This window comes from Erpetoichthys calabaricus, chromosome 11 (genome assembly GCF_900747795.2).
Source record: "Erpetoichthys calabaricus chromosome 11, fErpCal1.3, whole genome shotgun sequence".
NCBI lineage: Eukaryota > Metazoa > Chordata > Cladistia > Polypteriformes > Polypteridae > Erpetoichthys > Erpetoichthys calabaricus.
Window position 1 is genome coordinate 109,331,859 of NC_041404.2, and position 24,594 is coordinate 109,356,452.

The 24,594-nt window shown below is 41.2% G+C and overlaps 1 protein-coding gene across 1 annotated transcript in view; it reads right to left on the reverse strand.

Moving 5' to 3' along the window:
* Positions 1-390, reverse strand: part of LOC114642279 (eukaryotic translation initiation factor 4E-1A-like) — an 89,517-nt gene extending 89,127 nt beyond the window's left edge. The window contains exon 1 of the mRNA XM_051934188.1: positions 42-390. Coding sequence (XP_051790148.1) covers positions 42-65 — 24 coding nt within the window. The 5' untranslated portion in view covers positions 66-390. The remainder of the gene's footprint in view (positions 1-41) is intronic.
* Positions 391-24,594: the final 24,204 nt, after the last annotated feature.

Below are 24,594 nucleotides of genomic sequence, written 5' to 3' on the forward strand. Positions count from 1 at the left end.
TATGTTTTTCACCGCGGTCTAATTCAAAAGTTTATACTCACCGACTGCACGACTCCCGCCGCCATCTCGACATCAGCACGCCTCGAATTACTGTGCGTAGGCCTCACAAAGTGTGCGGTACAAAATTAACAGAAGCACAGTAATATATTTAAAACATGCGCACTAAACTGATGTCACGTGCACGTGTAATAAATGTTATCCGAGTTTTGTCGTCGTTGTTTTTTTTTCTTCTTTTTTTATTAGTATTATTATTTTACTTTTTCAGTATGGAAAGCATGGCTTGAGCTGGCTTGACCGAAAGTCGACTCCAAATAAGGACTGAAGTTCATTAGCGGTGGCGGCTGATTGTGAGCTAATTTCACCTGCTGTTCCGTCTGAACCCATTACATACAACGGGTGGAGAAGTATGAATCAACATTTATATAGGTGTAATAGTTGTGTTGGGCGCAACGCTTTTTACGTGGGTCTCAAGTACGCTATAAATATAATGGTTTCTTGAAGTCTATCATAATCATCCGTATGAATGAGTTGATTTGTGTATTCTAGCACTAATGGCTTCTTTTTCATTTCAGTCTATTTCTTCTCAGTTTAATCTGGCTTTCAGATTTGCATTAAAATTGTCCCATGCCTTTCTACATTAGTAGTTTGCAAAACACAAGGCAATACCACACATTTATCTAAATAAATGAAACTAGCAGGCAGAATGTCATGTAATATTTTAGTGTTATGAGCGTTTTGCAGTAAAGCATTGTCGAAGTGTTTGTTTAGCGTGGCATTTCATTTAGTTTTCTTTTTTTCCTCAAATGTTTTTGAACTTTTTTAGATACTGCCTTGTGGACCTGAACAAAAATATGTTAAGATGATCATGCCTTAATAGTTTCTTGCATACAGGTGGCTGGCAGTCTTGATTCGCCTTTTTAATGTTTCATTATGTGCCTGCCCATTTTAGTGTATTGTCATTCTCATGCCTAATCCTTTAGGCTTTTGGCAGAAAAAAATAGGCATACAGAAGGTCAAGGAACTGCATTGTGTAACATAAAGAGCCCAGATATCCATCCTCATCCATTTTGATATAGCCACTGTTGCCCAAGAGAGAGGCATTGAGCTGCTGCATTTCTTGTCATAACTTTAAAAGTATGTATGATATGAAATATTTAATCTTGTTTTTCATTTCTTTTCCCTCAATGGTTATATTCAGTTTTCATTTTAAAACATGACCACAGTGTGTCCTGGTTATGCCAACACATTAATTTGTAGTATAGAGGATTTATTTTTTTCTTGAGAAGTGAAACATCCTGAAATGTTGCAGGAAACACAAATGGATTCAGAAAGTTGTGAGGATCACTGAATACAAAGTTATGTATTGTGCTGCTAGCTAAAAATAAGTGGTTTAAATTAAGTAGACTATGGCTTGTCTTTTTGGTGGAATAGTTCTGTGAGAACCCTAGCTTTTAGGATATTATTATTGAATACTGTAGTCCTTTTATGGTATTGTAGCACTGTGCCAGTGCCAACCCAATGGATTTTTATTCTTTTTACATTGCTCTTTAAGGTAGCTTTCTTTCTTTAAAGGGACAATTCACTATTGCCTCCCTAGCTGCAATTAATGTGACTTGCTTGATGTTTTTATAAGCTCCTTTGCAGATGGTGCTGAAACTTCTTATTTTTAAATGGTGGAATGTCAGCTTATACTGCTGGTGACTCATTGGTAATGCCTCCCCCGAGGCTCAAACTGTCAGCACCATTGCAGGATTTAAACAGGGTTTTCTACAGCCAGAGATGTCTCCTAGGAAAAGTCAAATTTAGGCAGTTGTTAAAATTACTTGCTCCTCTCTTATTGCAAGGCTTAAGCAGATAATAGACTAGTAACACATTACAAATTATTACCACAATGCTCACTGTGTGCCAGAGCATGCCCAGGTGAAAAAAGGAAAAATGGATGTCTGTAGGAGAGCCAGTCAGGATGGAAGAGATTGTCTCATTAACAATTTGTGTGTTTTTTTTAGTGTGATAATCCTAGGAGGAACCATAACCCCCAAAGATAATTTACATTGGGCTAAGAGAAGTGTTGAGCATGAATAGAGTCTTTCCACTTTTCCTTCCAGTAGAAATATTGTTGTTACTACACTCCCAATATGCCTAGGAGCTCCTGACATCATTCAACATCATTCACCAGCATGGAGGATGAGCTGTAGGTAATGTAGTCCTACAAATATTTAGGGGCACATCTGAATAGTAGCTTCATCTTGGTGGTTGATAAGGACCAGAACAGGATATTTTTTGTGGAAAAAAAATACTTTTTTATGGGCAAGTATGCTGCTTTATGCTGGACCTGAGTGAGAGAGTAAAAACAACACAATAGATAAATAAAATCTGTTTTTAAAAAGTCATCTACTACATACAACTGATAAAAATGGTAAAGAAAAGAGGATGATAGAAAAATGAGATACAATCATGACTAGTGTTGCTTATTCATTCTATTGTGAATTATCTTGAGCTATTCTCCACCAGCTTATTGCCCCGATGGCCTACATCTTCAGACAACATACTATGTCCTTCTCACTGTGTCAATCTTCACAGGGGTATGCTATATACAGGTGCTGGTCATAAAATTAGAATATCATGACAAAGTTGATTTATTTCAGTAATTCCATTCAAAAAGTGAAAACTTGTATATTAGATTCATTCATTACACACAGACTGATGTATTTCAAATGTTTATTTCTTTTAATTTTGATGATTATAACTGACAACTAATGAAAGTCCCAAATTCAGTATCTCGGAAAATTAGAATATTGTGAAAAGGTTCAATACTGAAGACACCTGGTGCCACGCTCTAATCAGCTAATTAACTCAAAACACCTGCAAAAGCCTTTAAATAGGCTACACAATCATGGGGAAGACTGCTGACTTGACAGTTGTCCAAAAGACGACCATTGACACCTTGCACAAGGAGAGCAAGACACAAAAGGTCATTGCTAAAGAGGCTGGCTGTTCACAGAGCTCTGTGTCCAAGCACATTAATAGAGAGGCGAAGGGAAACACAAGATGTGGTAGAAAAAAGTGTACAAGCAATAGGGATAACCGCACCCAGGAGAGGATTGTGAAACAAAACCCATTCAAAAATGTGGGGGAGATTCACAAAGAGTGGACTGCAGCTGGAGTCAGTGCTTCAAGAACCACCACACACAGACATATGCAAGACATGTGTTTCAGCTGTCGCATTCCTTGTGTCAAACCACTCTTGAACAAGAGACAGCGTCAGAAGCGTCTCGAATTTGGACTGCTGCTGAGTGGTCCAAAGTTATGTTCTCTGATGAAAGTAAATTTTGCATTTCCTTTGGAAATCAAGGTCCCAGAGTCTGGAGGAAGAGAGGAGAGGCACAGAATCCACGTTGCATGAGGTCCAGTGTAAAGTTTCCACAGTCAATGATGGTTTGGGGTGCCATGTCATCTGCTGGTGTTGGTCCATTGTGTTTTCTGAGGTCCTAGGTCAACACAGCCATCTACCAGGAAGTTTTAGAGCACTTCATGCTTCCTGCTGCTGACGAACTTTATGGAGATGCAGATTTCATTTTCCAACAGGACCTGGCACCTGCACACAGTGCCAAAGCTACCAGTACCTGGTTTAAGGACCATGGTATCCCTGTTCTTGATTGGCCAGCAAACTCATCCATCCATCCATCCATCCATTTCCGCTTATCCGAGGTCGGGTCGCGGGGGCAGCAGCTTGAGCAGAGATGCCCAGACTTCCCTCTCCCCGGCCACTTCGTCTAGCTCTTCCGGGAGAATCCCAAGGCGTTCCCAGGCCAGCCGGGAGACATAGTCCCTCCAGCGTGTCCTGGGTCTTCCCCAGGGCCTCCTCCCGGTTGGACGTGCCCGGAACACCTCACCAGGGAGGCGTCCAGGAGGCATCCTGATCAGATGCCTGAGCCACCTCATCTGACTCCTCTCAATGCGGAGGAGCAGCGGCTCTACTCTGAGCCCCTCCCGGATGACTGAGCTTCTCACCCTATCTTTAAGGGAGAGCCCAGACACCCTGCGGAGGGAACTCATTTCAGCCGCTTGTATTCGCAATCTCGTTCTTTCGGTCACTACCCATATCTCATGACCATAGGTGAGGGTAGGAACATAGATCGACCGGTAAATTGAGAGCTTTGCCTTACGGCTCAGCTCCTTTTTCACCATGACAGACCGATGCAGAGCCCGCATCACTGCGGACGCTGCACCAATCCACCTGTCGATCTCACGCTCCATTCTTCCCTCACTCATGAACAAGACCCCGAGATACTTGAACTCCTCCACTTGAGGCAGGATCTTGCTCCCAACCCTGAGAGGGCAATCCACCCTTTTCCGACTGAGGACCATGGTCTCGGATTTGGAGGTGCTGATTCCCATCCCAGCCACTTCACACTCAGCTGTGAACCGATCCAGAGAGAGCTGAAATCCAGGCCAAAGGAGCCCCAACTAAATATTAAGTGCTGTACATGCTCCTACTTTTCATGTTCATACCTTTCAGTTGGCCAACATTTCTAAAAATCCTTTTTTTGCATTGGTCTTAATTGATATTCTAATTTTCTGAGATACTGAATTTGGGACTTTCATTAGTTGTCAGTTATAATCATCAACATTAAAAGAAATAAACATTTGAAATACATCAGTCTGTGTGTAATGAATGAATCTAATATACAAGTTTCACTTTTTGAATGGAATTACTGAAATAAATCAACTTTGTCATGATATTCTAATTTTATGACCAGCACCTGTATGTGTATTGTGAATGCATTTTATATGTATATTATTGCCTTGTATATGTGTGCTGACTTTAATTTTTGTGATTACTATTTGTTCTCTTTGTACACCTATGTACTTTGTAACTGTTGGAACAAGTTCATTTTGCTTTTGAGTTCAATAAAGTACTATTTATAACTGAATGGAGTGAAATGTATTAGAAAGCCAGTATTTCAGGTAAGACTGCTTTAATCATTTTTACTTGTAGCGGAATCTATGAGTTTCAGGGTTCAGCTTGCAAGCTTTCGAGGCAACTCAGGCCCCTTCTTCAGGCAAGATATAATTACATCTTGCCTGAAGAATTACATCTTGTGTGAAGAAGGGGCCTGAGTTGCCTCGAAAGCTTGCATATTGTAATCTTTTTAGTTAGCCAATAAAAGGTGTCATTTTGCTTGACTTTTCACTACATTCATAATGACTAACACGGTACAACACCCTAGCACTTGGGTTCATCTTCACATTCAGGTTGTTACAGATGTCTCTCCCTCAAGTCCAGTTATTTCTGGACAAATATAGACCAACCCCAGTGTGATCAGGCGGTTACTTAATTGATAAAGAATGTGTTGGTATGAGTCAGAGTTCCAAAGAGCAACAAACAATGGTGTTGTTTTAGGTGACTTGTGGAAGCTGCACTATTTGTGTGTTTTGCTTGGGATGGTGGATTGATATGGCGTGTAGACAGAAATAATTGAAAGAAATCCTTTATGTGCTTTAACACTATTTCCAGCATCATCTGTGCCTTGAATGCAAGAAGAATGTACACAAAACGCAGTCCAAGAAGCATTTTTGCTCAGTTGCTTCAAGATTTACTCCTTCCCAGAAATCTGATTAGAAAATAACCCAAAGACAGGTAGTAAACGACTGTGCTATATCAGCATAATGCATCATTAGATTATGGCATAATAACACAGGCTAATGAATGTCTCACTCCTTTGCTGTTCCTTACCCTCTGTTCTTTGGTTTTATCCCCAGCATTTAATTGAGATTTGAGTGTTACAAATAAGCTATGATTATCTTATGATAGAAAGTTTACAGAGGAAAATGACATGAAGAACTTTGATTTTTTTTTTTGTACAGATGTGGTCTACCTGTTTATAATTCCCACACACACTGCTAAATGTCATGCTGGGGTAACAAATTTGAAAAGTGAGATGCGGAAGTATTCATTTACAAAAAATCCTGAAATGAATCTCCAGATATCACTTTACAATGATCAGTAGTCATGAAAATGGTAAGTCCACTGCCTACTCTAAGCTTTTTGGAAAAAGATTGTAAGGATGCTGATTGCTGTTGACTGCTTTTGAGAAAAATTGATTAACTAGTTGGAAGAAAGAAAGCTACCTAACTCCTCGAACTGAGAAACTAATAATGTGTCATATATGGAATACTGATTTAATGCTGTGTCTTATATAGAAACATATATAAGTTAGAGCTATTGAAAATGCAGTCCTTTGCTGTTTATTGTATTTGCCTTGTGCTTTCTTCCTCATCTGTAACTTTGCATTGTTTATTGAGTTGGAGACTTTTGGGGGGGCATATTGCTGTCTATCCATAATAGTCATCCTGTGTTTATATTGTTCATTTACTTCTTTATAATAAAGACAATCATTCAATCAGCAATATAGAGGTAAAAATATAGAGGTAAAAATGGCACACTGTAATAGCTTATATGAGAAATAGTTGGGTGATTTAACATCTGAGAGAATATTACAAGCTAGGCTGTTCAAGTGTAGGACCCTTTGTGCAATTTGTTGCCTTTGTTTTTTTTTTTTTTGCTTTTTTTCCTTATTTTTATTCTTCTGTCTGTAAACTGCAGTTTAGTGATGATAGTAGATTATTGAGCTGAGAAATTTGGCTAATAATTTGATCATGCTTTAGGCTGTGTATTGTATTTGAAACATTTTCATATTTGGGTCTCACTAGAAGCAGTACTACTGTCTGAAAAGGTTCATTATAAGTTTCAAAAAGTTTTCTGCATTGTCATCAAGAATATAGTGTTTTTGTTTGTTGTCACTACAAAAAAAGATTCTGAATTTATGTGCAATGTAATTAATTTCTGATTTCTGTCTTTTTTCAGTAGTCTGAGCAATCACTATAGCGTGTGCACACAAGCATATATCAGTTAAAGTAAGCTTTTTTGCCAGTGTTCAGTTGTATCTCTTTTCCTTCATATTCTAATCAAAGAAGTGTGCATTACTGGACCCAAATTGTGTTCAGGTGCTTTGTATTGGTGCTGACCAATACATGTTTATAATAATATATTTTTGATATCTAGACATTTATCTATGACGAGTTTTCTAGCTGCACCACTTAAACACATTACAGAGTGCAGTTACATTTTGAAAAATTAAACTGGGACACAAGGGGATTGTCTGGAGAAGTACAGTATAATGTTTATCTGAAATCAAGGTAGCTTTGTTCACATCAAAAGTAATGTATGCAATTGTTCTGAATACATAATCAATGCTATTTTAATACTATGATTTATTAATCATGTTATTCAACGGTGGTGAAGTATCACATGTTGATTAGCACATGCTAGTAAGGATTTCACTGAACTTGTTCATATGACAATAATGACTGTATACTGTAAATATATAATACTAGGGGGCTTACCCCCTGCTCACTTCGCTTGCCAACCACCCTGGCCTGCGCTATGCGCCAGCCACTTCACATCTCTGCCGCTCGCGTTGTGAAGAGGGGGGCTGAATGCACCCCAAGGAGACACGGTCACTCCTCAGAAACCCCCTCTTAAATGGTGATATAATGGGAAACAAATACAGTTGGTTTTTTTTTTTTACCTCCTCTTTGCTCGATCAGCTGCTGGATAGCTGCTGACTTGCTGCTACTACTGCCATGCCGCGTGATCTGCATCTTGTGCGGCGCTTCGAACATTTAAAAGCCTGTACAACAGCTGTGTTTGTCATCTACTCTTTGTCTTTTATTTCCGGCCCCGGGCGTGGTTAAATCTCTTGGCACAAAGTCTCGTCTTGTGGGATGTGAGTTCTTCATATTTTATTTTATAATTTAAAAACGGAATAAGAATCTGAAAATGTAACATCACATCAAAGTTCGAACAATTCTGAAAAGAATGATACCAAACATATATATGTAGGTTTTAAAATAAGCCAATTTAAAGCATGACAAAAAATGTGACATGATGTCACATAAAATCGTTGCACAAAATCATTGCAATTTTAGGCTTAAGATTTTATATATAGAGAGTAGATATTTTACAGATTAACATAACATAACAAAGGAGTTTATGCTTGCTTTAGATGAATTTGCTTTTGTCTAGTTGTTACCAATAAAGCAAATGGAAGAAACTTCAGAATAATTACATCAACATGTACAATAGTTTACTGACCTCTACACATAAAATACATAAACTTTGAGGTGCAGTTGAAGCCATTTGGCACAGTGGAGCAACTGTACTGTATATAACATAGATCTGTGCTAGTACTACATCAAGAAAAATCTGTTAAAATGAAATAAAATAAATTATGAGAATCAAACTAAATATTCAGTTAATACATGCCAAGTTATTTTGTGGTTTGTGTATAAACTGCAGTGTTCAATTACACTGTTGCAGGAGCTGTGACTAATAAAATGACATTTTGCTTGTACCACCAGAAACGTATGACAAAAATCATGGCAATAAAATTTCAAATGAGTATTTTTGGTTTCATTGCTTTATTCCTCAAGATGTGCAAAAACTTCTTGTTCTTCTTTCGGCTGCTCCCGTTAGGGGTTGCCACAGCGGATCATCTTCTTCCATATCTTTCTGTCCTCTGCATCTTGTTCTGTTACACCCATCACCTGCATGTCCTCTCTCACCACATCCATAAACCTTCTCTTAGGCCTTCCTCTTTTTATCTTGCCTGGCAGCTCTATCCTTAGTATCTTTCTCCCAATATACTCAGCATCTCTCCTCTGCACATGTCCAAACCAACAAATCTCGCCTCTCTGACTTTGTCTCCCAACCGTCCAACTTGAGCTGACCCTCTAATGTACTCGTTTCTAATCCTGTCCATCCTCGTAACACCCAATGCAAATCTTAGCATCTTTAACTCTGCCACCTCCAGTTCTGCCTCCTGCTTTCTGGTCAGTGCCACCATCTCCAACCCATATAACATAGCTGGTCTCACTACCGTCCTGTAGACCTTCCCTTTCACTCTTGTTGATATCCTTCTGTCACGAATCACTCCTGACACTCTTCTCCACCCATTCCACCCTGCCTGCACTTTCTTTTTCCACCTCTCTTCCACAATCCCCATTACTCTGTACGGTTGATCTCAAATATTTAAACTCATTCACCTTCACCATCTCTACTCCTTGCATCCTCACCATTCCACTGACCTCCCTCTCTATAGCATATTTCCACCTCTCCAGGGTCTCTTCAACCTGCTCCCTACTCTAGCTACAGATCACAATGTCATCAGCAAACATCATAGTCCACGGGGACTCCTGTCTAATCTCATCTGTCAACCTGTCCATCACCAATGCCACCTCCACCTTGAATGCATCCGTCACTCCTACCACAGACCTCACCACAGTCACACTTCCCTTGTACATATCCTGTACAACTCTTACATACTTCTCTGCCACTCCCGACTTCCTCATACAATACCACAACTCCTCTCTAGGCACCCTGTCATATGCTTTCTCCAGGTCCACAAAGACGCAATGCAACTCCTTCTGGCCTTCTCTAAACTTCTCTATCAACATCCTCAGAGCAAAAATTGCATCTGTGGTGCTCTTTCTTGGCATGAAACCATACTGCTGCTCACTAATCACTCACTTCTTAACCTAACTTCCACTACTCTTTCTCATAACTTCATGCTGTGGCTCATCAATTTTATCCCCCTGTAGTTACTACAGTCCTGCACATCCCCCTTATTCTTAAATATCTTCACCAGTACACTTTTTCTCCACTCCTCAGGCATCCTCTCACTTTCCAAGATTCCATTAAACAATCTGGTTAAAAACTCCACTGCCATGTCTCCTAAACACCTCCATGCTTCCACAGGTATGTCATCTGGACCAACGGCCTTTCCATTCTTCATCCTCTTCATAGCTCTCCTTACTTCCTCCTTGCTAATCTGTTCCACTTCCCTGATTCACTATATCCACATCATCCAACCTCTTCTCTCTCTCATTCTTTTCATTCATAAGCATCTCTAAGTACTTTTTCCATCTGCTCAACACACTCTCGCTTGTGAGTACATTTCCATCTTTATCCTTTATTACCCTAACCTGCTGCACATCTTTCCCAGCTCGGTCCCTCTGTCTAGCCAATCGGTACAGGTCCTTTTCTCCCTCTTTAGTGTCCAACCTTTCATACAACTCATCATACACTTTTTCTTTAGCCTTCACCACCTCTCTCTTCACCTTGTGCCTTATCTCCTTGTACTCTTGTCTACTTTCTGCATCTCTCTGACTATCCCATTTCTTCTTGGCCATCCTCTTCCTCTGTATACTCTCCTGTACTTCCCCATTCCACCACCAGGTTTCCTTTTCCTTCTTTCTCTGTCCAGATGTCACACCAAGCACCATTCTACATCTGCTGTAGTTTCCCAACTGTCTGGTAATTCTTCACTACCACCCAGTGCCTTTCTCACCTTCTCCCTAAACTCAACCTTGCAGTCTTCCTTTTTCAGCTTCCACCATTTGATCATTGGCTGTGCCCTCACTACAGACCACCATCCTATGCTGCTTAACTACACTTTCCCCTGCCACCACTTTGCAGTCTTCAATCTCCTTCAGATTGACTCTTCTGCATAGGATGTAATCTACCTGTGTGCATCTTCCTCCACTCTTGTACATCACCCTATGTTCCTCCCTCTTCTTAAAATACGTATCCACCACAGCCATGTCCATCCTTTTGGCAAACTCCACTATCCTCTGACTTTCTTCATTTCTCTCCTTGACAACATACCTATCCATCACCTCCTTGTCTCCTCTGTTCCTTTCACCAACATGTCCATTGAAATCCGCTCCAATCACCACTTTCTGTCCCGTGGGTACACTGTTCATCACTTTATCCAACTCACTCCAAAAATCTTTTTTCTAATCCATTGCACACCCAACTTGCGGGGCATATGCACTAACAACATTCATAATCACACCTCCAATTTCCAGCTTCATAATCATTACTCAGTCTGACACTCTTTTCACCTCCAGAACACTCTTGACATACTGTTCCTTCAGAATAACCCCTACTCCATTTCTCCTCCTATCCACACCATGATAGAACAATTTGAATCCACCTTCAATCCACCTGGCCTTACTCCCCTTCCATTTAGTCTCTTGCACGCACGATAGATCAACCTTCCTTCTCTCCATCATATCGGCTAACCCTCTCCCCTTACCAGTCATACTGCCAACATTCAAAGTTCCTACCCTCAGTTCCAATCTCTTTACCTTCCTCCTCTCCTCCTGTCTCCCCCCTCTTCTTCTCCTTCTCCTTCTTCTTCTTCTTCTTCTTCTTCAGCCAACAGTAGCCCAATTTCCACCAGCACACTGTTGACTAACAGTACTGGTGGTGGTCATTGTTAACCCGGGGTTCGACCGATCCGGTATGGAAATTTGTATTGTTGTCCGCATATTGATTTGGCAAAATTTTACTCCGGATGCCCTTCCTGATGTAACCCTCCCCATTTATCCGTGCTTGGGACCGGCACAAAGAAACACACTGGTTTGTTTCCCCTGTGGCTGGGTTCCCAAGATGTGCAAAAACAAAAGGAATTAATATATATTAAAATATTGTTAAAATGAATTGTAAATTCCTCTCTTAGAATTTTGAACTGGAGTTTGTGTCCCTTAATGATCCTTAGAGATATATTGTCGGGAACTTTGTACAAAATGGGAAGAAATATAATGAGGGGGACCAGACAAACAGCAAACCAGTAATTAGTTGTCCATGATAGTTCCAAATAAATATAACTGAAACTGTTCTGGAACATGTATTTTGTGAGCCATTCCTGGAGCTAGGCCTGAAAGGAGTGTTCACCAGCAATTTCCTGATGGCAGAAGTGAAACATTTAGCTCAGTTAAGAAATATGCAAATGTTAGGAGTCATATGCAATGTGCTTCAGTGGTGCAATGCATCAAGGCAGTCTAGACCAGGGGTGGGCAATGTCGGTTCTGGAGAGCCACAGTGGCTGCAGGTGTTTGTTCCAACCCAGTTTCTTAATGAGAAAACAATTATTGCTGATAAAACACTTATTGCTTAAGTGACATTTTGATGTTTCATTTTAGTGGTCTCGCTTGTTAAGGTTCCCCACCCTCAATTGCTTATTTCAATCTTAAACGGCTGCATTTATTGTTTTAATGGCTCCTTATTAGCAGTAAAATGTAAATGACAAAGCAGCCAGTAGTTCTCTGTCCAGTTTGTTTTAATTCACATCTGTGTGTGTTCATCATGCACTGTTTGATTTAATATACTGTAACATGTAATAGAAAATGTGACAGACTGAAAATTATCTATTTTAGGCTTCAAATCATTTGGATGATATCCTTAGAGAGGAAAAAATCAGTGGTCTCGCTTGTTAAGGTTCCCCACCCTCAATTGCTTATTTCAATCTTAAACAGCTGCATTCATTGTTTTAATGGCTCCTTATTAGCAGTAAAATGTAAATGACAAAGCAGCCAGCAGTTCTCTGTCCAGTTTGTTTTCATTCACATCTGTGTGTGTTCATCATGCACTGTTTGATTTAATAAAACATGTAATAGAAAATGTGACAGACTGAAAATTATCTGTTTTAGGCTTCAAATCATTTGGATGATATCCTTGGAGAGGAAAACATCTATGATATAAGAACCTTGCATTACAGACTAACAAGCCATTAAATTAAATATGGTGCGAGACTGGCAAGGATTGGTTTCTAATTAAGCAGTTGGGTTGGAATGAAAACCTGTAGCCACTGCGGCTCTCCAGGACCGACATTGCATATTTTACCTGGTTTCACAGCAGCACTGATGGAGAGCAAATATAAATTTTCTTATGTATTGTTTGGTCTTCTAGCATAGAGCTCAGAGTCAACAAGCAGTTAAGATTTGACAAAGTACTGTTTAGAAGGACTGGGGCTTACTGTACAATGTGGTGGTGTTATCCATACCTAGTCCAGTTATTTTTGCTGTAAGGCTTTGTTCTGCTTCTGCGCAGTCTCCAATAGGTCTTTTGTATTAACTTATTTATTTTTTTGTTTATGTAACTAACATTCCTATTTTGTAATTTGTATGGAAATGTAACTCATTCAGGTCCAGCTGATAACCATACATCAGTTTAGTTATAAAGGCTATTATGGTTGCATGCTAAGGTTCAATGTGATATAGTAAAATTGAAGGTAGAGACTTAAGGAAAGGGAATCTAGACTAGCTGAGCCTTGTGCCTTTTTTTATTTATGATAAAACATCTTAACTCTGCATAGGTTCTGGGTGTACTATAGAAGGGAGTTTTAATATGCCTGATACATTACCTCTGGAAAAGGTATTAAATGAACTGAACCATGGATAATTGCCTACTGTCAAAGTTCCATAAACCAGAACTGGAACAATAATATTGGGACCCACTCCAGACCTGGAAGTTGTGGGCACCAGCCATTACCTGGTGGTCCTAGTGACCTATATGGCTCAGCAATGCCATCCTGGAAAAGACTAATTATGCCTCTAATTGATTCACCATATGTAGGGCCAAGTGTAGGAGTTGGATGCATTGTAGCACGTCAGTGATAAGCATTGGTGCATTGACAAACTTAGTGACCAGGTTCTTTATTGACAAAGTTCTTGGAAACAATTTTAGACCATTGGGAGGGAGGGTCATGTGTATTCATGTGGTGATATGATATTCTGTGAAGTTAACCAAATTCAAGACAAAATCTGATGTCAGGTGTACATAGCAGAATGAATTTCTTACTTCAGTGTCTCCCACAGGCTATACAGTAGTACAACGCAGATACCAACAAATGAATATAAAAATAACTTCACCAGCATCAGAATTAATTAGGGGAAAAGGATAAAAATGCTCTCCAACTGAACAACTTGCTCCAAGCTGTGAACGTTGCAGTCAAGTTCCAGCCTCATTTGGCCATATGTTCTGAGAGTGCACCAAATTAACATAATTTTAAACAAAACAAAATCTTTAAATGCCTTTCAAACAGCTTAGGTGTCACAATCTCTACTGATCCATTAACTGCTGTGTTTGGTGTACTTCCAGAAGGGCTTAAAGTGGAGAAAGACAAACAAAAGGTAAATTGCCTTTACTTCACTATTGGCACACAGACTTATCTTGCTCAACTGGAAGAATCCTAACTCACCTCTTTTAAGTCAATGAGTAAATGATGTTATATACTATTTGAAATTGGAAACAATCAAATTCTCACTTAGAGGATCTGTGCAAAATGTTTTTTAAAACCTGGCAGGACCTAATCAATAATATTTTAGAATAGGCATTTAAATTGAGGAAGCAGATTCTCTTCCCTTTTTAATTTTATTTATTTATTAAAGTTTTACTCTGTTAGCCTAGCTGTCTTTCTCATGGGTGGGGGTTGATTTGACTTGAACTTAGTTCTGGAAATTTGACTTGCTTGTATGGAATGTTAAACTGATCAACTTGCACCTTAAAGCAGGGCAGGGGCAAAAATACTCCAAACATTACACATAATATTAGGAATAATTTAACGTGTTATTATTACTATCATAATAAAAGTCAGCTTTGACATTATGATTCCATCTATTTTATTTTTTAATTGTTAAAATTGAATTAAGTTTACTGCTTATCTACCATCAATATAAACTGTAAGTTAAATTGACTCAAAAAATGAGATGTATGCTGATGAAATATCTCAACAGCATTGAAAGACTTAACAAGTTTTCCCTCATAGTAGTGCCAGTGCCCCTGGTGATTTCATCACCTCCTCGGGTGATACAGCGCCACCCCGCTGCCTGCACTTGGGAAAGCAGATCATAACCTGGTTCTGCTTCAGCCTCACTACAAACCAAGAGTGAGGGTCCTACCTACAACCACACGCTCATTCAGGAAGTGGTTCCCTGAGGCAGAGAAGGCTCTGAGAGAATGCCTTGCAACTACAGACTGGGATATCCTGCAGGGATCACATAGTGAAGACATTGAGGAGGTTGTTGACTGCACTACTGACTACATCAACTTCTGTATGGACATTGTAGTTCCAGTAAGAACTGTACGCTGCTATGCTAACAACAAGCCATGGATTACAAGTGACATCAAGGGCCTTTTGAACCAGAAGAAAAGGGCTTTTAAAGGCTGTGATCAGCATGAGCTCAAGCAAGTGCAGAAGGAACTTAGAGTCCAGCTCAGGGCAGTGAAGGAGCAGTACAGGAGAAAGCTGGAGCAGAAGTTGCAGAATAACAGAATGAAGGAAGTGTGGGATGGGATGAAGATCATCACTGGCTGCAGCTCGAAGCGGGGTGCCACCTTCAAGAGTGACGTGAAGAGAGCAAACCAAATGAACAACTTCTTTAACAGGTTTGACCATCCTAACCCACTCTCACTCTCACCTTGGAGTACTGCACCCTCCACACATTCTTCTGCTGATACCAGCATAGGAGAGACATCCCCACCCACAATTACAACAGCGCAGGTGAGCAGAGAGCTGAGGAGACTTCGTACCAGCAAAGCAGCAGGTCCAGATGGAGTATCGCCACGACTGCTGAAGGTCTGTGCATCAGAGCTGGGGGGTCCTCTACAGCGCATCTTCAACCTGAGCCTGGAACAGGGGAGAGTCCCGAGGCTTTGGAAAACATCTTACATCACCCCAGTCCCAAAGGTATCACGTCCTAGTGAGCTGAATGACTTCCGGCCTGTTGCTCTGACGTCACATGTGATGAAGACCATGGAGAGGCTGCTGCTTCACCACCTGAGGCCACAGGTTCAACACGCCCTCGACCCTCTGCAGTTTGCATATCAGGAGAAGGTGGGAGCGGAGGATGCCATCATCTATATGCTACACCGATCCCTCTCCCACTTGGACAGAGGCAGTGGTGCTGTAAGAATTATGTTTCTAGACTTCTCTAGTGCCTTCAACACAATCCAACCTCTGCTCCTTAGGGACAAGCTGACAGAGATGAGAGTAGATTCATACCTGGTGGCATGGATCGTGGACTATCTTAAAGACAGACCTCAGTATGTGCGTCTTGGGAACTGCACGTCTGACATTGTGGTCAGCAACACAGGAGCGCCACAGGGAATTGTACTTTCTCCAGTCCTGTTCAGCCTATATACATCGGACTTCCAATACAACTCGGAGTCCTGCCACTTGCAAAAGATTGCTGATGACACTGCTATCGTGGGCTGCATCACGAGTGGGCAGGAGGAGGAGTATAGGGACCTAATCAAGGACTTTGTTAAATGGTGCGACTCAAACCACCTACAACTGAACACCAGCAAAACCAAGGAGCTGGTGGTGGATTTTAGGAGGCCCAGACCCCTCATGGACCCCATGATCATTAGAGGTGACTGTGTGCAGATGATGCAGACCTATAAATACCTGGGAGTGCAGCTGGATGATAAATTAGACTGGACTGCCAATACTGATGCTCTGTGTAAGAAAGGACAGAGCCGGTTATACTTCCTTAGAAGGCTTGCGTCCTTCAACATCTGCAATAAGATGCTGCAGATGTTCTATCAGAGGGTTGTGGCGAGCGCCCTCTTCTACACGGTGGTGTGCTGGGGAGGCAGCATTAAGAAGAAGGACGCCTCACGCCTGGACAAACTGGTGAGGAAGGCAGGCTCTATTGTTATACTTCCTTAGAAGGCTTGCATCCTTCAACATCTGCAATAAGATGCTGCAGATGTTCTATCAGATGGTTGTGGCGAGCGCCCTCTTCTACGCGGTGGTGTGCTGGGGAGGCAGCATTAAGAAGAAGGACGCCTCACGCCTGGACAAACTGGTGAGGAAGGCAGGCTCTATTGTTGGCATGGAGCTGGACAGCTTGAAATCTGTGGTAGAGCGACGGACACTTAGCAGGCTTTTATCAATTATGGTGAATCCACTGCATCCACTAAACAGTGTCATCTCCAGACAGAAGAGCAGCTTCAGCGACATACTGCTGTCACTGTCCTGCTCCACTGACAGACTGAGAAGATCGTTCCTCCCCCACACTATGTGACTCTTCAATTCTACCCGGGGGGTAAACGTTAACATTATACAAAGTTATTGTCCGTTTTTACCTGCATTGTTATCAATCTTTAATTTAATATTGGTTTTTGTATCAGTATGCTGCTGCTGGAGTATGTGAATTTCCCCTTGGGATTAATAAAGTATCTATCTATCTATCTATCTATCTATCTATCTATCTATCTATCTATCTATCTATCTATCTATCTATCTATCTATCTATCTATCAACGGCAAAAAAAAACATTAAAAATATATGGCTATCCAACCCCAATCTCTCCGAGTCTAATGATGGTATTTTAAGTGGATTAATTTGGGTTTGTTAAAGCATAATATTAAATACCTCATATTTCAGATTTTAATGTATGTGTTTAGCTGTATAAATCAGGCTGCTGCCCAAAGTCCATGCTACACAATACATTCATTCACATCAGTGCTTCTCACCCTTTCTCTAAGGGTGAGCCCAGCCACCTTGAGGAGAAATCTCCTATCAGCCACTTATACCTGCGATCTCATTCTTTCAGTCACTATGCAAAGCTCATGACCATAGGTGAGGGTAGGGATACAGATTGACTGGTAAATTGAGAGCTTTGCTTTGTCCTCCTTTTAGCTCAGCTCCTTCTTCTCTTCTGCAGATTCATATAGCGGCCACCCCATCCATCTGTCAGTTTCACCATCCTTTTTGCCTTCACTTGTGATCAAGACCCCAAGGTACTTAAATTTTTCCACCTGAGGAAGTAACTCCTCTCCCACCTGGAGAAGACAGTCAACCCTTTTCCTACTGAGGACCATGTCTCAAATTTGGAGGTGCTGATCCTCATCCCTGCTGCTTCACACTCAGATACAAACTGTACCAATGTGTGCTGGAGTTCACAGCTCAATTAAGCCATCAGGACCACATTGACTGCAAAAAGCAGTGCAACAATTCTAAGGCCACTGAATCTGACACCCTCTCCTCCCTAACTGAGCCTTGATATCCTGTCAATGAAAATCACAAACAGGATAGAAGACAAAGCATAGCCCTGGCAGAGTCCCACACCCTCTGGAAACAGTGCTGATGTTTTTATGAGCATATGGACATAACTCTCCCTGTGATTATACAGGGCCCAAATAGTCCTTATTAAAGGCCCTGGAACCCTGTGTTCTCCTAGCACCCTTCACAGAATCTAACACAGTCATATGCCTTCTCTAAGTCCACAAAACACATGTAGACCGATTGGGTGTACTCACAAGCCCCCTCAGGATCCTCATCAAGAGCTGATCCACTGTTCCACGGCTTGGACAGAATCCACATTGCTGCTCCAGGATATGAGGTTCCTCACCTGGGCAAAGTCTCCTTTCCAGTACCCTGGCATAAGCTTTTTCAGGGAGGCTAAGGAATGTGATCCACAATTGTTGGAGCACACCCTTCATACCCCTTTTAAAAGTGGGTACCACCACCCCAGTCTGCCAGTCTAGGGGCACGGCTCCTGGTGGCCATGCAACATTAAAAATGCTTGTCAGCCATGATAGCCAAACAATGTACAAAGCCTTCAGCGTTTTTGGATGGATCTCATCCACCTCCTGGATTTTGTCAGTGCCGAGTTGCTTAACTATCTCAGTGACTTCCTCAGGGAAATTGCCATTGGTCCCCCATCAGCTTCTAGTTCTACCTCCTCTTCAAAGGGTGTGCCATTGGGTTCAAAGTCCTCCTTCCACAGCTAGACTGCATCCTCAGTCCAGGTCAGCACTACTCCACCCATTGCTAGGTGAAACCCTGCCTTCCCCTCCTAAGTCATCTGAAGGTTTTCCAGAACCTCTTTGATCTTGATCAATAGTTGCTTTCCAAGGTCCCTCTGAATTCCTCCCACACCTGGGTTTATACTTCCCTGACCATGAAGGACACAGTCCTTTTGGCCTGTCAGTACCCCTGTGCTAACCAGAGTCTCCCATGCTAACCATACACGAAAGGCCTCCATCTTCAACCTGAGGGGATCCCTCACCACTGGTGTCCACCACTGAGTCCTTGGATTGATATTTCGAGAGGCACCTATGGCCTTCAGACCACAGCTATTGGCAGCCGCTTAACACATTGGAGGCTTTAAACAAGACCCATTTGGACTTGTATGTCCCCAGCTTTCCCTGGAATGTGGGAAAAGCTTTTTCGGAGGTTGGAGTTGAAAGTCTTCAGGACGGGGGTCTCCCACAGATGTTTTCAGTCCACCCCCACTTTTCCCCAGGCTTTTCCTCCACAATTTGACCCAACTCACCACCAGGTGGTGATCAGTTCACAGCTCTGCCGCTCTCTTCACCCAAGTGACCAGAACATGCAGCTGCAGATTTGGTGATATGATTATACAAGTAAAATCAGTTATAGACCTTTGCTCTTAGGTGCTCTAGTGCCAAGTACACTTATGAGCCACCTTATGTTCAAACTTGTTGCTTGTTAGTGACAAACAATGCCTTGCATAGTAGTCCAATAACAAAACCCTGCCCTTGGTTAGATCATGGAGGCTGTTCCTCCCAATTACACCTCTCTGGGTGTCTCCATCATTGCCCACATAGGTCGTTGAATTCATCCAGCATAACTATGGAGTCTACAGCTGTGACCCTTTCAAAGTATCCCATCTAGGTACTCCAAGGAGGCCTGGTAGTCTGAACTGTCATTTGGTGCATAAGCACATATGGCCATCAGAGTTATCCCTCTGCGACTTTCAGCTTCACAGAGGCAGGCCTCTTGTTCTTTAGGACAAATTCCAACATGGCATCGACTATGCAGGGGTTCGATAAGAAGCCGACTCTGCCCTACGCCTTTACCATGGTCAACTCCAGCGTAAAGGAGAGTCCAGCCTCTTTTGAGAGGTTTGGTCCCAGAACCAAGTGAGTGGGTGGACAAGAGTAACTTTTTGTCTGTGTTCCAATCTGCCAAGACCTGGGGCCTCATGTATAAATGGTGCATATACATAAAATTGTTGCGTACACCCGTTTCCATGCTCACATCGCAATGTTTAAAAGCTAAACTTGGCATAAAGCCATGCACATTTTCACACCAGCTCAATCCCTTGCGTATGCAAGTTCTCTGCTCGGTTTTGCAAACTGGCATCACCCAGCATCAAAGCAGTGTTTCTGTTCCTGTGTGGTTTCCCTTTCTTTTTTCGATCCACATCCCTGACACGGCTTTATCAAATACACCAAAATTAACTGCATATCGTTTATTAGTTTAAGGCATCTGAATGTAATCAACCCGTAACTATATAATGGTGAACAGAATGGCCAAACTATTACAAATACCTTCGCCACTTTAGCGTTGTCACTCATAGTGCACCACTCAGAGTATTTTAACCCATTGTATCTGTGTGTGGAATCACAGTTCTACAGCAGCTGGTCGGATTATCGGGATACAGCATCTAGCAGAGCAGTTCCCAACCTTTTTTCTCTCCCGTACCCCTTGATTATGCTTTTCACGTTAGGTAAATAATCAAATGACTCAAATTAACCTAATGACATTTATAGGCTTCTATTGTTGATTTTACAATTTATTTCAATTATTTATAATAGCAGCCTAACATAAGATCAAAACAAATAAAAACAGCATTAAAATAATTTTTACCCACATTAACTTACAGTCATATGAAAAAGTTTGGGAACCCCTCTTAATTCTTTGGATTTTTGTTTATCATTGGCTGAGTTTTCAAAGTAGCAACTTCCTTTTAATATATGACATGCCATATGGAAATAGGAGTATTTCAGCAGTGACATTAAGTTTATTGGATTAACAAAAAATATGCAATATGCATCATAACAAAATTAGACAGGTGCATAAATTTGGTCACCCAAACAGAGATAATATTTAGTTGAGCCTCCTTTTGCAAATATAACACCCTCTAGACACCTTCTATAGCCTTTGATGAGTGTCTGGATTCTGGATGGAGGTATTTTTGACCATTCTTCCATACAAAATCTCTCCTGTTCAGTTAAATTTAATGGCTGCCAAGCATGGACAGCCTGCCTCAAATCATCCCACAGATTTTCGATGATATTCAAGTCAGGGGACTGTGACGGCCATTCCAGAACATTGTACTTCTCCCTCTGCATGAATGCCTTTGTAGATTTCGAACTGTGTTTTGGGTCATTGTCTTGATGGAATATCGAACCCCTGCGTAACTTCAACTTTGTGACTGATGCTTGGACATTATTCTGAAGAATTTGTTGATATTGGGTTGAATTCATCCGACCCTCGACTTTAACAAGGGCCCCAGTCCCTGAACTCGCCACACAGCTCCACAGCATGACGGAACCTCCACCAAATTTGACAGTAGGTAGCAGGTGTTTTTCTTGGAATGCAGTGTTCTTCTTCTGCCATGCAAAGCACTTTTTGTTATGACCAAATAACTCAATTTTTGTCTCATCAGTCCAAAGCACTTTGTTCCAAAATGAACCTGGCTTGTCTAAATGAGCATTTGCAATACAACAAGCAACTTTGTTTGTGGCGTGAGTGCAGAAAGGGCTTCTTTCTCATCACCAAGCCATACAGATGTTCTTTGTGCAGATTGCCTTGAATTGTAGAATGATGTACAGATACCCCATCTGCAGTAAGATGTTCTTGCAGGTCTTTGGAGGTGATCTGTGGGTTGTCTGTAGCCATTCTCACAATCCTGTGCATATGCCGCTCCTGTATTTTTCTTGGCCTGCCACACCTGGGTTTAACAGCAACTGTGCCTGTGGCCTTCCATTTCCTGATTACATTCCTTACAGTTGAAACTGACTGTTTAAACCTCTGAAATAGCTTTTTGTAGCCTTCCCTAAACCATGATACTGAACAATCTTTGTTTTCAGATCTTTTGATAGTTGCTTTTCGCGGGATCCCATGCTGCCACTCTTCAGAGGAGAGTCAAAGAGATTCACAACTTGCAATTGACCACCTTAAATACCTTTTCTCATGATTGGACACACCTGTCTATGAAGTTCAAGGCTTAACGAGCTAATCCAACCAAATTGGTGTTGCAAGTAATCAGTATTGAGCAGTTACATGCATTCAAATCAGCAAAATTACAAGGGGACCCAAATTTTTCCACAAGCCAGTTTTTCACATTTGATTTAATTTCATACAACTAAATACTGTGTCGCAATAACGAGACATCACACAGATAAAGGTTTGGGGCAGCCACCCGTATAATGAGGTATCCTGGCTGCAAAGTTGTAAATGCAAAATATAGAGCACTGATGTGTTTACAACAGAGTCCACAACAAGACTGACACATAGGGGAAACGGTTAGACTTTTAAAGGGGAAGACAGGAAGTGAGGTCATATGGGTCTGGCTCAGGATCATCTGCCATTGGTTCAAGCCCGGAGGTGACATCACAGGGGCCTGAGCCGGTAAGGTCTTCTTCCATTGGCTCGGTCCCGGAAGTGACTTCATGAGAGCCAGGTGAGATCTCCCGGGAATGGTCTACAGGCAAGGGAAAAAAAGAATCAGTGCACTCTGCCACATCCCGGCATGCCCCAGAACTGTCTTCCCTCGAGCCCTTTAGCTGCCTCCCATGCGCATGTGTGTGACAACTGCTTCACTACAACAACAACAACAACATTTATTTATATAGCACATTTTCATACAAAAAGTAGCTCAAAGTGCTTTACATAATGAAGAAAAGAAGAATAAAAGACAAATAAGAAATTAAAATAAGACAACCTTAGTTAACATAAGAAGGAGTAAGGTCCGATGGCCAGAGTGGACAGAAAAAACAAAAAAAAACTCCAGAAGGCTGGAGAAAAAAATAAAATCTGTAGGGGTTCCAGGCCACGAGACCGCCCAGTCCCCTTTGGGCATTCTACCTAACATAAATGAAATAGTCCTCTTTGTAGTTAGGGTTCTCACGGAGTCACTTGATGCTGATGGTTATACAGACTTCTGGCTTTTAATCCATCCATCATTGTTGGAACATCATGGTGCTTTGGGTAGATGGTGGTGGCACAAGCCACCACCAATAGGACACCGGAAAAGGAAACAGAAGAGAGAGTAGGGGTTAGTACAGATTTTGAATGGTTATTATAATGAATTGGATATACAGAGTGTCAGGATTAAATTACAGTGAAGTTATGAGAAGGCCATGTTAAAGTAATGTGTTTTCAGTAGTTTTTTAAAGTGCTCCACTGTATTAGCCTGGCGAATTCCTACTGGCAGGCTATTCCAGATTTTAGGTGCATAACAGCAGAAGGCCGCCTCACCACTTCTTTTAAGTTTTGCTCTTGGAATTCTAAGGAGACACTCAGTTGAGGATCTGAGGTTGCGATTTGGAATATAAGGTGTCAGACATTCCGATATATAAGACGGGGCGAGATTATTTAAAGCTTTAAAAACCATAAGCAGAATTTTAAAGTCAATTCTGAATGACACAGGTAACCAGTGTAGTGACATCAAAACTGGAGAAATGTGTTCGGATTTTCTTTTCCTGGTAAGGATTCTAGCAGCTGCATTCTGCACTAACTGCAAACGATTGATGTCTTTTTTGGGTAGTCCTGAGAGGAGTGCATTACAGTAATCTAGTCGACTAAAGACAAACGCATGAACTAATTTCTCTGCATCTTTCGATGATATAAGAGGTCTAACTTTTGCTATGTTCCTTAGGTGAAAAAATGCTGTCCTAGTGATTTTATTAATATGCGATTTAAAATTCAGATTACAATCAACGGTTACCCCTAAGCTTTTTACCTCCGATTTGACTTTTAATCCTAATGCATCCAGTTTATTTCTAATAGCCTCACTGTATCCATTATTGCCAATCACTAAGATTTCGGTTTTTTCTTTATTTAATTTGAGAAAGTTACTATTCATCCATTCTGAGATACAGGTTAGACATTGTGTTAGCGAATCAAGAGATTTAGGGTCATCAGGTGCTATTGATACATACAGCTGTGTGTCATCAGCATAGCTGTGGTAGCTCACGTTATGTCCCGAGATAATCTGACCTAATGGAAGCATGTAGATTGAGAAGAGCTAAAATCTTTGTTCGGAAAACACTCCAGTACTCAGATGTTCCTAGGAAATGAAAGACATACCACCGTTATCTTTTTTGTTGAAAGTAGAGTAAATTATTATGCAGGCTGAAAGGTGTTCCCAAACATTTGAGCTTGTTTCTTGGATCTGAGTTTTTTAAAATCAGGTTCAAATGAAGACAGATATAACCTCAAATCAGGAGCTGCGTCAGGCTTATTGCAATATTTATTATTAATATATGCATAAGATGAGAATGCTTTTTCGACAAACTCTGTGTTCATGAAAGGTAATAAATATTTTATTGTTTTATCACTGAGTTCTTGGTACTCTTCTTTCACTGCTGCCCAGCAGTCAATGACATTTCGTTTTTTGAAATCAGATTGTAAAGAAGAATCAGTCAAATCTTCAATCAATTTTTCTTTTTCAGAAACTGATAGTTTTTTAGATAGATACAGTAGATAGATAGATACATAGATAGATACTTTATTAATCCCAAGGGGAAATTCACATACTCCAGCAGCATACTGATACAAAAAAGAGTGGTGGCTCTGAGGCTAGGGATATGCACTGGCAATCGGAAGGTTGCTGGTTCGATTCCCGTAAATGCCAAAAGGAACTCTGCTCTGTTGGACCCTTCAGCAAGGCCCTTAACCTGCAATTGCTGAGCGCTTTGAG